This window comes from Gallinula chloropus (genome assembly GCF_964237585.1).
Source record: "Gallinula chloropus genome assembly, chromosome: 1".
NCBI lineage: Eukaryota > Metazoa > Chordata > Aves > Gruiformes > Rallidae > Gallinula > Gallinula chloropus.
Genome location: NC_140085.1, coordinates 113,848,130 through 113,861,056, shown reverse-complemented (window position 1 = coordinate 113,861,056; position 12,927 = coordinate 113,848,130). Strand labels below are relative to the sequence as shown.

The 12,927-nt window shown below is 41.6% G+C and overlaps 1 protein-coding gene across 1 annotated transcript in view; it reads left to right on the top strand.

The window, feature by feature from the left end:
- URB1 (URB1 ribosome biogenesis homolog) overlaps window positions 1-12,927 on the top strand; it is a gene marked incomplete at its 5' end in the record, with an annotated part of 55,176 nt that overhangs the window by 9,587 nt on the left and 32,662 nt on the right. The window contains 9 exons of the mRNA XM_084264605.1: window positions 868-993; window positions 2,780-2,910; window positions 4,022-4,217; window positions 5,515-5,652; window positions 6,049-6,222; window positions 6,763-6,913; window positions 9,331-9,453; window positions 10,214-10,326; window positions 11,529-11,648. Coding sequence (XP_084120731.1) covers window positions 868-993; window positions 2,780-2,910; window positions 4,022-4,217; window positions 5,515-5,652; window positions 6,049-6,222; window positions 6,763-6,913; window positions 9,331-9,453; window positions 10,214-10,326; window positions 11,529-11,648 — 1,272 coding nt within the window. The remainder of the gene's footprint in view (window positions 1-867; window positions 994-2,779; window positions 2,911-4,021; window positions 4,218-5,514; window positions 5,653-6,048; window positions 6,223-6,762; window positions 6,914-9,330; window positions 9,454-10,213; window positions 10,327-11,528; window positions 11,649-12,927) is intronic.

The following is a 12,927-nucleotide window of genomic DNA, read 5'->3' as shown; positions in this document are numbered from 1 at the left end:
TAACTGCAGCGGAGGTTTATTTTATTTCTGTAAAAATGGGTTTAAAAAATGGTTTTAGTTCCAGTACCTATGATTTTTTTCAATCTCTGTTTTGAATTACTGTAGCAATATTGCTTAAACTTTTATATGATCAACTGAGAGAAAGAAGAAAAATAGTTTAAAACTTAAAGTGTCATCATAAAAGCCTGCCTCAGATTGGGCTTTTCACAATTGACAATTTAATGCCAAAAATATTCTTCCATTTTTCTATTGCAATAATCTTGGAAGAAGAAGAAAACAGCTATTACTTAAATGTAAAATAAACCTCCTTGAAACTTTGTTTTCTAAATGAAGCTTTTCCCATGTGGGAATCATACTGTTATTGATGATTCCATAACAGACTGTATGACTCCTTCAGTTTAGCAAGGAAAATGGGAATTTAAAAAATGAGGGTCGGATAAAACAGTAAGAGAACTTTAGAGTACTTCTTCCACTCTTTTCCCTGTCATTCAAACTTCATTTGTAGCAGGTCAGCAGGTTCTACCGTCTCTACCAGCAGGTTTCCATGATCCCAGTCTGTTGCTGTGCGACTCTGAGTACGTTCTGTGCTCATTAGTTGAACCTGAAAGTCTTTCCTGTTCGACATGTGCAATGCTTGCAGAAGTTGGTGTAGAGACCTGTGTCTTCAACCATATCAAGATGGCAGTGGGAGTGTGTGGAAGTGTTAAGAGGACAGGCAGAACCTTTTCTCTGCTGTAATGAGGAGTGTGAGCTCTCTGTGTACTAGAAGAATGAAGCATGTTGCTAAGTTGCCATGAGTTTGTGATAGCTTGCAATAAATAAGAGTTGTCTGTTTCTTTGTTTGCTTTTTTTTCTCATTGTTTTCAGGTGGTTCAAAATAAAAATGTCACCAAAACCCAGAAGGTGCGCTTTTTTACTGCAGAAGTGTTGATTCACATTGCTTCACTTTACCGGTGGAATGGGATTACAGATGTCAGCCCTGGGGATTTAAAGGTCTGGTAACTTATTTCTCTCTAGCTCCTAGTCCTTGTTCTGCTCTACTTTTTTTTCCCCCTTTTGCAGCCCCCAAAGTTTGAAACAGCTCTCAGTTAGGTTAACCTTGATGTGCTCAAGAAGAGGAATCTGCTGAGGCTACTTAAAAAGAAATCCCAACTTTCTGCTGCTTCTCACTGCTCGAGGAGGAGGATTTGTTTCCTGATTGCCAGACCTGCAGTGCAGATCTTTTAACTGGCCACATTTGTGTCTCTGTAGGAATCACAGAATCACTGGGTTGGAAACGACCTCTGAGGTCATTGTGTCCAACCATACAATAGAGAATATATCAGAAGCGGTGTTCTTACCACATGCCTCATTCCCATCCTACCTGCTGATAGGATTTAAGAGCTAAACTCCCAAGATGGCTGGCAGCCCTTTCATTGTTGTGTGAGCGGTAGGCAGGTGTTTCTGGGGGCTGAGCTGTTACTGCTTCTACTGGCCCATGAAGTGGCATTCTTACAGTCACAGGTGCATTAAGGATCAGGGCTGCTGCTGGGAAGTGTGTGTTAGCACTGCAGATACTTTGTTGTCTTCTCCTCATAAATAGGTTCATTTTTTTGTTTTTTATTTTTCTTAATTGTGTAATCTCTTTTTTCCCCAACTCTCACTGTGGGAATAAAGTATGGTTGTAAGCCAAGTGCAAAGCAGTAGAAAGACTCCTATGCTTCCACTGGGTTTTGGCTGTGGACTTTCCACCTTTGTGAGATTAACGCTTGATCTTTAGCAGCCCAGCCATTCTTCTTCAAAACCTCTAGCGTCAAACAACTGACACCTTGTACCTCCTCTACTGGATGTTTATGTCTGTGCCATTCCAATCCTGATATATTATAAACAGCTTTTGGAAGAGGTCCATTTCTCATAGGTGTCTGCTTGGAGCTATGCAAATCTATGACTCTATTCATACACATGGATTTATTTATCATAATTTCAAATTCTTCCAGTTCTGTGCAGTGCTTGTGAGTCCTTTGCTTTGTGATTTCCCAACTGCAACTGTCGAGTGATTTCTCATTCTTAGGGATGTTGAGTTGTGCTGGATGTAAGGTTAATGGAATCTGGGTTGACTTTTCTTTTTGTTTGACGTGGGTATTTGGCCACTTCTTTCATTTTTGCGTGGTGGCTGTAATGGCATTGATGCCCCACCTATTCCTGAAGTGTACACATATTCAGTGTCCTGCCAGCTATCCATCTTTCTTGCTCTGTATTAAAGTTGTTCCATCTTCTGACAAGCTGGCCCAAGAAATATACACATGCTTGTTCCACATGCTTTATGCTGAAGGCTTCAGTGACTTACTTGGTCTTTCTGAGCTTCCTCATAGTGAATGTGGCCTGTACAGTTGAAAGTTTTGCATTTCAGATTAAGTATTAGATCCTTGACTCCAAAGCCCCAGAGTCGTCTCACCCAATTTATGGAAGTTTTATATCACTGCTGTTCTTTAGCTTGATTTTTCTCTCTTTTTCTTTCTGCCTTCATAGCAAAAAGCCATAAGTCACTAACGCCCTGTGAACAGTACAGATGTACCTAAATTTGGGCGGTTTGCTTGCCTTGAAACAAAAAGCTGTGTAATATTTAATGTGTTTATAAAATAAACTGAAACTTTAATCTGAACAAAAGCCAAACTATCTTCTAGCATTTCTGTAAAGGGAACTTCATAAAATGTAGAGAGGAGTGGAATTGGTGTGAGATTTTCTTCTGTGATAGCAAAAATCTTACGCCTTTTTTACTCCTTTTTTGATTGTTTTAAAGGTGACTCAAGGTGCTGAAGAGGCAGGAAAGGTGATGGTACGGGAACTTGTTCACAATTTCTTAATGGACCTCTGCTGCTCTCTGAAACATGGCATAACATTCTACGATCCAAGCCTTGGAACCTCTGGCAAGTGAGTCACTGAACAGCTGAGACTGTGTGTGTGCTTTGTGCTGGGTGCAAGAGGGACCTCACTAGTTACCTTGTCTGCCCTTCTAGGCCAGTAACTTCACTGAATTCTGCTTCCATCTCTTCTGTGGCAGAAGAAAGAAATATGTTGGGATTTTTTGGTTTGTAGTTTGGTTTTGGGTTTTTTTTTTTAAATTTCCCATGGTCAGACTGTTGGATCCTTACACCTCTCTGTCCTACAGAGTGCACTGCCCTGTGCGGGAGGCTTGGGCAGTGGTCGTGTTCCTCTGAGCCATCTCTAAATAGCTAGGTAACTAGTCTCTTATTGTAAGGTGTGATTTTTGGACTGTGTTTCTTTTCTGAGGTGAGAGTGAAGCATCAGAGCCGCAGTGTAAACCAGATGGTAGTAAATATCTAGTCTAAGTTCCATTTTGAAGAACCAGATGTGTTTTATCGTAGATTTTGGCAAAATTATTTTGATAGTGCCAGTTTACCTGCAACAGCTAAACTGGAAGTCCCTGTTTGCCCTACAGTTTACATTTGCTAACTAGTTAAAATACGTGTGTGCTAAAATTACATGTCATAGAGAAAGTAATTGAGACTCTTGTAATGCCACAGAGGTATTTTCATGGGGTGTGTTTGGGCTTCATCACATGAGCTGGACAAAGAAGGTGCTAAGCAGTAGCAGCAGGCACTGCTGAGTGGTGCTGGAGCAGGCTGTGTCTTTCACTGAGCAAAGTTTTAGCTGGTATTCATCTGGTATCTGCAGTGTTCTCACTTCGTTTAGGGACATAAAAAAAGAGGACTGAAAGACCACAGAATATACTTCCAAGACTAGAGTGTTTTAATTCTACTTTTTGGTTAGATTATTTCTGAAGCATTGCAGGTTTAATTAAAAATAATTGCTCTTTGTCATGCAGGAGATCCAGAGGTAAATCCAGTCTTACTTTTCTGAGTATAAATTCAGAACTTTATGCCAGTGGTGTGAGAGGTCTTGCCTTGCATTTATCTCAGCAACAGTTAGAGGAGTTGCAGGGTTAGCATCACATGCAAAGTCTCAAAACTGGGATTTCTTTTGCAAAGGATTTTCATTTGGTTATTTTTTTCTTCAATAGGGGAGGAAACGTGGTGCTTCTGCGCTTTCTGCTTGGTTTAAAAACTGCAACAGAAGATGAAATGGTTGCTGATCTCATGGTGAACATTCTTAAAGTATGCCCAGATTTATTGAATAGATACTTTAAGGAGACCCAGTATTCCTTTGTTCCTAGAATGAAGTCAGCTTGGATGGACAATATGAAGTTACTCAGAAAGGTAAGAGCATGAATGATACACACCAGCTCTCCACAGAAATATGCAATCCCAATACACTTTTTTTTTCCTTCCAAAAATTGAAGTTCTTTTTATTAAACAGTAGTGGAGGATTACAGAAAATTGTAATAGGAAAGGTGGTAAAGTCAAACATTCCTCATCTACAGAAAAGTTACCAAGCAAAGGGGCCTGACACAACATTAGTAAGCCTGCTCATTATTGCTTTTATTACAGACAGATGTAATAATGCCATTCCTTTGTAAAACTTGTTACAGTTTTGGTACTGTGCTATACAGAGCCCAGCCAGCCAGCGGTGTGGCCACGTTAGGTATAAACTTAACCCTGAATTAATGATCGTAGCTGAGGTCTTCTAGTGACAAGAACCAAGAGTATTGATTTCAGAGGAACTAAGTTGAGGGTTAGGGAGTGGGTGGTTTTTGGTTTTGTTTCAAAAGCAGCTCCGTATCAGAGGAAACTCACATGTCTGATGATGCGCTGTGTTCACAGCTGTAAATGCCCAGTGCTTTAGAGTTTATTAAAATCACTAAAAAACGGACAGACACAGTATTTCATAAATAGTGATTTTAAAAACAGGTAAGTCCAGAAATGGGGAGGTTATATGGCTGAGGTTTAAGTGAGCTAAACAGGAAGGACCTAATTGTTCTGAAATAACACCATCAATTACTGTAGGTATGTTAGGAAAGAAGGAGCAGGATGCTGTTAAATGTCAAAATATGGTGGAGGGAAGCAGGGGGAATGGCATCCTGCTTTCTGTGAGTGCTGAGGAAAATGAACCATGGCTTAGAGCCACAACTGCTTTAAAAAGTGTAGACATAGAGTGACTTGGAAGGTCACTTGGTAAAAAGCCATACTCTGAGGATGAGGCTGTATAATCGTTTAACTAAACTGGGAAAGAAGGAACTGGCATTAGAAGCACTGGGAAGGATGATGTTGATGGTAAGTGTTTTGAGATGCAGCAACATCAAAGCTCAGCCAGAAAGACCTTTTGTTCTTTCTGGGTGTTCCCCTGTGACTCTGCTTTAGTTTAAATGGGTAAGTAGAATCTGTAGGCTGTTATTGAAAAGTGGGGGCCTTTAGCAGGGGTACAGGTCACATACAGATATTGCACTTAGTTGAATAGGAGTCTGGGGGGTGCTCTGTAATAGTTGTGCATAAAAATTGAAGTTTAGTGCTGTCATTACTTTTGACAAGTCAAAGCCCTTCTGTAAAACCCTCCCCAGAAGAAGCTGTTATCTCCAGGACTATATAAATGTTGATTGAATTGTTATTTTTATTTCAGATCTATGAGGCTCAGCCAGAGATTTCCACCTCTTTTAAGACGTCAGAGTTTATTCCTCTTCCCAGGTTGCTTTCTATGGTGATGGTAACAACAGTCCCTGCAGTGTGCAATAAAATAATGTTCACCCAAGGACTAAATGTAAGACCAGTCTGTAGTATTTCAGTGGATTTTTCTGTCCTCGTTAATACTGTTTGATTTAAATGTGTTATCATCCAATAAGTTAGTTCTTAAGCTGGTTAATTGTATAAGTTTTATATTGGCCATCTCAGCATAAAGTTGGCTTCGGGAAGCACTGGAAAATGATTTAAAATCCATTGATACTGCATCCAGGTGCCATTCACATGCACCAATTCTGTCAATGCTCACTAGTGGTTTAGGCTGGGAATTGGAAAACCTACAGATTCTTTCCTGCAAGCCAAGGTTTAGAAAATAAATAATTTGTTAACAAATTATAGCACAGATTCAGAGTATAGATTACATGGAAAACATAAAAGGAAGCAGTGACATGTCACTAATTCAACCTCTTCCCTTTAGTTACCCAGCACAGTGGTGAAGCACAGCATACTGTCACTTGTGTCAATGGTTCTGAGAAGAGCCTTGAAGAACATTGAGTACTGTCTGAATGAAGAAACTTGGCAAAAGTCAGAAATCTACACACCACCAATGATGCAGGAATTCGTACAGCTGTACAGAGAAGCCATCAGCAAGGTACAAAATAAAAAGACAATTGGGGTATAACATGAGTGTAGCCCTGCCTGTGGCAGGGGGGTTGGAACTCTATCATCCTTGGGGTCCCTTCCAACCCAGACCATTTTATGAATCGGTTTGCAGCAGTTAACAACTCCTCTGCATTCTCTTTCCAAGTGGTTGCAGCCTGAGAGCTAGGAGATAGTGTCTTTGAGCAGTGGGAGGGGAAGGCTGTGGATTTAGAGATGTTAACAAGTGGTCTGGTGAGGGACCACATTTCCTGGCAAAGCTGGCTGATGGAAATGCAAATAAAATTTTGTTGGGAGGCAAACAAAGGTAATTTTTTTGCAGGAAACTTCTTCAGTAAAGTGTTCTTTCTAGTATTTATGTTCTGCAGAAGTGAAAGGTCACTACTTGGTTTCAGATCTTTTCCCAATCCGTACAAGATCAGTTCCACCCTCTGTGAAGAACAGCAAATCCTTGTGTTGGTTGTGACTGTGTTTATCACAGTGGCTTTGTCTCGTGCAGGAGAGCTATTGCAATTTACTCTTTTTCTTCCAGCTGTTACCAGACATGAACAACATAGTGGCTGTCTGGCAGTCCCTTCTGAAGCAAGGGAGAGAGCACCATGATGGCCAAGAGGAAAAAAGGGAAAGCAATACCTCCACTGTGAAGGAGACAACTGAGACTGCAGAAGTTGCTGAACAGCATGGTAGGTAAAGCAGGTGGAATTACACTTTCTTGCAAGTATGTTAACTGCCCTGCAAGGGAGTTAACTTCAGCAGAGCCCAGATATCACTAGTGCTTTTCCTATTCATCTTTGCTTGGTTCGCTTCTGTGGGTAGTTTAACTCTGACCAGCATCAGAATTTCCTAGGAACATAGTTGGACAGATAGGCTCCCCTTGCTGTTAGGAGGTGAAGCAATTTGACTTTCTGCTGTCACAGAATCACAAAATGGTTGAGGTTGGAAGGGACGTCTGGACATCATGTTGTCCAACTTGTCTGGACAACCTGTGCCAGTGCTCAGCCACCCTCACAGTGAGAAACTGTTTCCTGATGTTCAGAGGGAGCCTCTGGTGTTTGTGCCCATCGCCTCTGGTCCTGCCACTGGGCACCACTGCACAGAGCCTGGATCTGTCCTCTTTGTATCCTCCCTGCAGGTATTCCTGTACATCGATGAAACAGCACTGAGCCTTCTCTTCTCCAGGCCAAACAGTCCCTTCCTCACAGGAGAGGTGCTCCAGGTCCTTTATAATCTCTGTGGCCCTTTGTTGGACTCTCTCCAATGTGTCCACATCTGTCTTGTACTGGGGAGCCCAGAACTGGACACAGCGCTCCAGGTATGGCCTCACCAGCACTGAATAGAGGGGGAGGATCACCTCCCTCGGCCTGCTGGCAGTGCTTTGGGTACTGCAGACGAGAATAATGGTAGCCTTCTCTGCATCAAGGACACATCACTAGCTCATGTTCAATTTGGTGCCCACCAGGACCCCCAAGTCCTTTTCTGCCAAGCTGTTTTCCAGCTAGGTGACCCCTAGCACATACTGGTGCATGGGGTTGTTCCTCCTCTGGTTCAGGACTCTGCAGTTCCTGTTACTGAGCCTAACCTTCCTGCTTTGACCCTCCTATGCTACTAGGAGTATTTTTCAGCCACATGATAAAATAGGCAGGGAAACTGATATGCCTGAACAATATTTTTTGAGGGATTTTTAGTTTGGCCCTGTTATTTTATCATGAGTTTGTTTTTGAAGCAGTTACTCTGGCTACACAAATGCTTCTGTTGCTGCAGCACAGGAGTAGAAATGTGTGTGTTGGAAGAGGGAGAGAGGGTTGGAGTATAGGCTTGAGTTTTGGACTTTCAAAACCAGTGTCCCTCCTGAAGGACAGGCTTTCATAGTCTGATTGCAGGGAACTGAGAGTTTTAGCACTCTGGAGCTTGGCTGGCAGCCTGCAGTGCTTTACTGACAGACTGAATATAAATCTACAGCTCGTTTCATGCCCTTCACAGGGCATATTCCACAGTGAGACTTCCTGGAGCAGGGGGTTTTCAGTGTGTGTCCTTCTGCGTGTGGCTTTGTCGGCGCTGACACCCCAAGGCTCTTTACTGGTAGAGTGCCTGCTGAAACCAGTGGAGCAGCTAATCTCTGAAGTACTGGAGCTGTAGTTTCTGTGCATGCCAGGGTGATACACTGTATCACTTACTCTCAGCTCACCTTTTACAGCTTTATTTGCACTGTGGCTACTAGATAATGCTTTTTTAATGGGAGTTGAGACTCTGGCAAACAAAGACAAAGTTTATGCATGGCGTCCATCCAGTTCTTCATAGCTCCCTGAGGGAGACCCAGTTAACAGGAAGAAAGGAGGTGTTAAAAAAAAGTTTTGGCTGCCCTTCATTTATTTTGCTTCCTTTCATTAGTGACTGGATAACAAGTAGCTTTCATACATCCTCATGTTATAAACTGGAAGAGTGTTTAGCTGCTGAAATACCTTTCCCAAGAAGTAAACATCTGCCCTAACTAGGGTAGATGTCTCTCTTATGCGGGTAGTTGTCTTCCTCTTGCCAAGAGGTCACATTGGGAAAGTATTTTTCTGAAGGAAGGAAGGGAAAGGAAAGACTCTTTAACTGAGGTAACAAATTAGTTATAAATTAGTGTACTGTCTCCTGCACATACCCAGCCAAACGTACCTGGCATTAGGTAAAAACTGTGTCCCCAGAAACCAGCAGCACAACCACATCCTTCCATACACTTTTTTTTCTGTTGTTCAGCATTACATTGAGCAGTAGTGGGATTGATTGGGTTCTTATAGTGAGTGTTAAAACGTTGAGGTTGTCTTTTTTATGTGTGAGCACTTTAGGATCAAATTAGAAATGGCAGTTGCCAATTTGAGCACTGAATAAGCTGATTTAGTTTTTAAAGTATTCACACAGGAATGCTGGGGAAGGAAACTAGGGATTCCATGAGGTTTTTTTCTGTTTATTCTTGTTAGTGAGGAAGATAACTGATCATTTCATAGACAAATCTATTGGAAATACGGTTAGTAATTCTCATGTTGGGTAATGCAGGTGCTACGCTGTACTCTGTTGGTATGAAGGAGGGAAAAACTAATTATGTAAACACTTTGTTTAGGTTCAGATGATGCTGAGACACTGTTTCTGAAAGCTGCACTGCTTCAGGTCATATGCCTGTACCAGAATGCTGTGCCCCACTTGGTAACACGGAGCAACTTCGATTTTAGCAAGCTGCTAAAAGGTACGTGATAGATATTCCTATTGCCCTCATGGCTTCTCTGGCTATTTACAAAGTCTGCAGCAGAGGGGAATGTTTTCTGTGTACATGGAGAAAGAACTGGTTTCTAAAAGTGATCCCTTTTAGTTTCTTCATTGTGATGGCATTTATTGTTGCTATTTCTGTGGTGCTCTGGCACTCTGCCTTCTTAAATTCCAAAGCTGCTGTGCCGCACTGAGTTGCTGTAAGTGGTAGGTTGTGCTACAGTCTTCCTTCTTGTGTCATATTCTTGCAAAAATTTGGTCTTTATGGGGTTTTAAATCTAATGTTTCTGAGGGAGACTTATGTCTAACTCTCCATGCGATTCAGGGGTGTGATTCCTCTAGATCTATGTCAGCAATTAAACATAAGGTCTTTCCAAACTCCTACTAGCTGCAAGGATACAGACTTATTTTTTTAACAGGAAAGTTCACAGAAAGTTTGGGGTGGGGGGAGAATCATGTACCAATTCACAAGTCTCCTCTGGAAACCCTTCTAACGTTCTCATTTTTTTCCATTCGTTGTGTTTTGAATTATTTTATCCTAGTTTGGCAGCATGTGGGGGAATTCCAGCCTTAGCTTGGCCAAATATAATTGTGGTGTGTCTGGGGAATCTCATGAGATGAAAATTTGTGGTTTCCTGGCTTATCTCATGATGGTGGTTTGAAACACTAAATGATTAGTGTTCTGAAATCTCAAGAAGCTACACTAAAATTAAGTTAATTGTATTGCTTTCAAACCTCAGGTATTGTCACTGAGAAGGGCCTCCGAGAGGAAGTTCCTCCTGTTCTGCAGCACCACATATTGAAAGTGGCTCTGGAACTCCCTGCAAACAAATTTGCCTGGTTCAGAGTGCAGGTAAGAAAGAGACTTCAAGGCAGATTTATGTTTCTTTGGCCTGTGTCCTCAAGTCTACATCCGGCACTGCCTAGTTTTAAGCTAGTCTTGATTGTTTTAGGAGGTGACCCATTTGTAAAACCAGTAGGAATTAGTCTTAGCATGAGTGAAGAATCCCTTCTGAGCTGAAAAGTTGTTTTCCACAAGGACGTAAATTTCTTTGGCTCTTCTTGTCCTTGGGGAGACGCAAGAGTTGAGAATTTGTATATTTCTACTTGTCTGGAAAGCTTGAGTTTTTGAAGCCAAGGAAATGAGCTGCTGAGGGGAGCCATCCTGCCCATTCCCAGGGAAGATTCTGGGTTTTGTTAAGGCTGCCGCTCCTGTCCATAATTTCCAGAAACTGGAGGGCCCCTGCTCTCTTCTTTGTTGCAGGCCATTAAGTAAGAGAGTTGTAAGGAAGGCCAGTAGGTAGGAGAGCTGCTTTTCATGTCTGGAGAAAAGAATGAGCCTAGCTTTGGTGGGAAGCAGGGACGCCCATGGCTGTTGTGACTGTGACCCTTCTTTGTAGGAAATTTTCTGTCCTTTCCAATTGGCAGTAAAGGAAGCCAGGAGAGTTAAGAGAAGCAAAGGAAAACCTGGAAACAGGTGAAGCAGTTACAGTATTTTCCTTTGGCTTTGCCCTTGTACTATAGACAGGTTTCACAGGAAAGAGAAAAGCTAAATCTGGCAGTCTTACAGAGGGTCCCGATTGTTACACATCTTATGCAAGTCAGTGAGAAGCAGAGGACGTGGCTGAAGGGTTGTCATTTGATGTTTGGATAGTGTTGGGCATACATGTGACCTGCATTGCTTTCCTGTTCTTTGGGGATCAGTCTCTTAAAATTATGATGTGTCTTATTCAGGTAGCATTTGTAGGGAATCCGAATTCCTGGGGGCAGCAGGAATAGAATGGTTGACTGGGAGGAAGGTCTTTTTATCCTGACTCCTTGTATTAGTTGGTGCTTCTGTTGCACCTTTCTTCTTCCACTTTCCAGAAAAGCATTGTACTTGTCTTCCTGGCTCACTGAACACAAAGTAATACAAATGATCCCATTTGATTCTGGCATTGGCATTTTTAGGCAGGTCTATAGAAGAATATGTTTTTATTACATAGCTGCTTCAGTGCAACATTATCCTGTACAGTGTTGCTGTACCAGGGGAATCTTATTATATTTTTCTTTTAGGATGTCTCTGAGGCAGAGAAGGTATCTGGTGAAAAATCAGTGTTCTATTTACTGATGAAAATGTTCGTTACAAGTAACCATTCTCATCTGAAAATTTCAACCAAAAAACTGATCATCAAGGTAAGTGTTTGATTTGAGATACCAGGGCATTCACTATATCCCACTGAAATTTCTGTATTCTAAGATGTTTCTTGAAGCACATACCTTTACTGCATAGTTGTGTGGCCAGCAGTCTTCTTTCCCTTTGTCTGTGACTGCTCCTGGAAACTGCTGTAAGATAACTTACCTGTTAACTAAATATTCTATGAAAGTAAATGCTGTCAACTGAGTTTGTTACAACAGTTGATGAAATAGTTAGGAAAATGTCTTTAATGTTTGCCCCCTCCTCTTCTCTCCCCTCCCATTCTCCCCACTCCCCTGGGGCTGAATTAATTCCAGTACTGCAATAAACCAATGTAGTTTGTATCTGCAAAGGTCTTGACATTGATCAAAAAGAGATGATTTTTGGTCTTTCTTTTTTATCCTGTACCTCATCACTCTAACCTTCCTAAAGCCTTAGCTAGTTTGCACAATAGTCCTGCTTGTTACAGTCTGATACAGTCTCTGATGTGAGAGGTAATTTTGTCTTAAAAAATTAATTAAAATCCCCTTTGTGCATTTCAGTGAGTTATCTGACTTTTCAGAAGTGCTCATCAGCTATGTATCTCATGAGGTCACCAGCAGCTGTCAGTTCCAACATATTTTTAAAAGTGGGCATCTCTCAGTTATTTAAGTGGGGGTAGAGTCCTACATTAAAAACAAACACAACCAAACAACTGTCCCTCCCAAGAGAAAATCCAAAGGGCTGTTCTAAGCCCTAAGCAGGGCTCCTTGTGCAGTGTCCCATAGTGGCACACAAGTTTGAATGCAGCTTTGTGCATTTAATTTCTGCATTTTGCTTCAGTCACAGGCTGCAATTGTACTGTCCAGTCCACTACACCAAAGTTACAGTGACTGCATTAGGTTTTAGTTGCCCTTGATCACTCCAAGGGATTAAAGGCAGGTTAAACTTTGTCTTGTGTAATGAATATCTCAATCAAAACCTACCCAGTACAGTTTTTCTGGTGTGTTTGGATTCTTTTGCTGAGTGGAGATGTGGGCTGTCTGACTCATTCTTGTTTCCTCTTTTAGATTCAGTCCATTTAATTTTCCCTGAATACAGGAGCAGTGAAGTTAGGGCAGTTATGTCAGCAGAAAGGCTGCTAAGAATAGATATTAATGAGTGTGTTTTGCTTATTTTTCAACACAGTGCCATATAATCTGAAGGCATGTTTTTGGATTTAACATTCTGTTCCTGCCTGTTTTCATGAGAGCTGCAAGTGTACTTCTATTTCGAGACTCTGCCAAAAATAGTTAATTA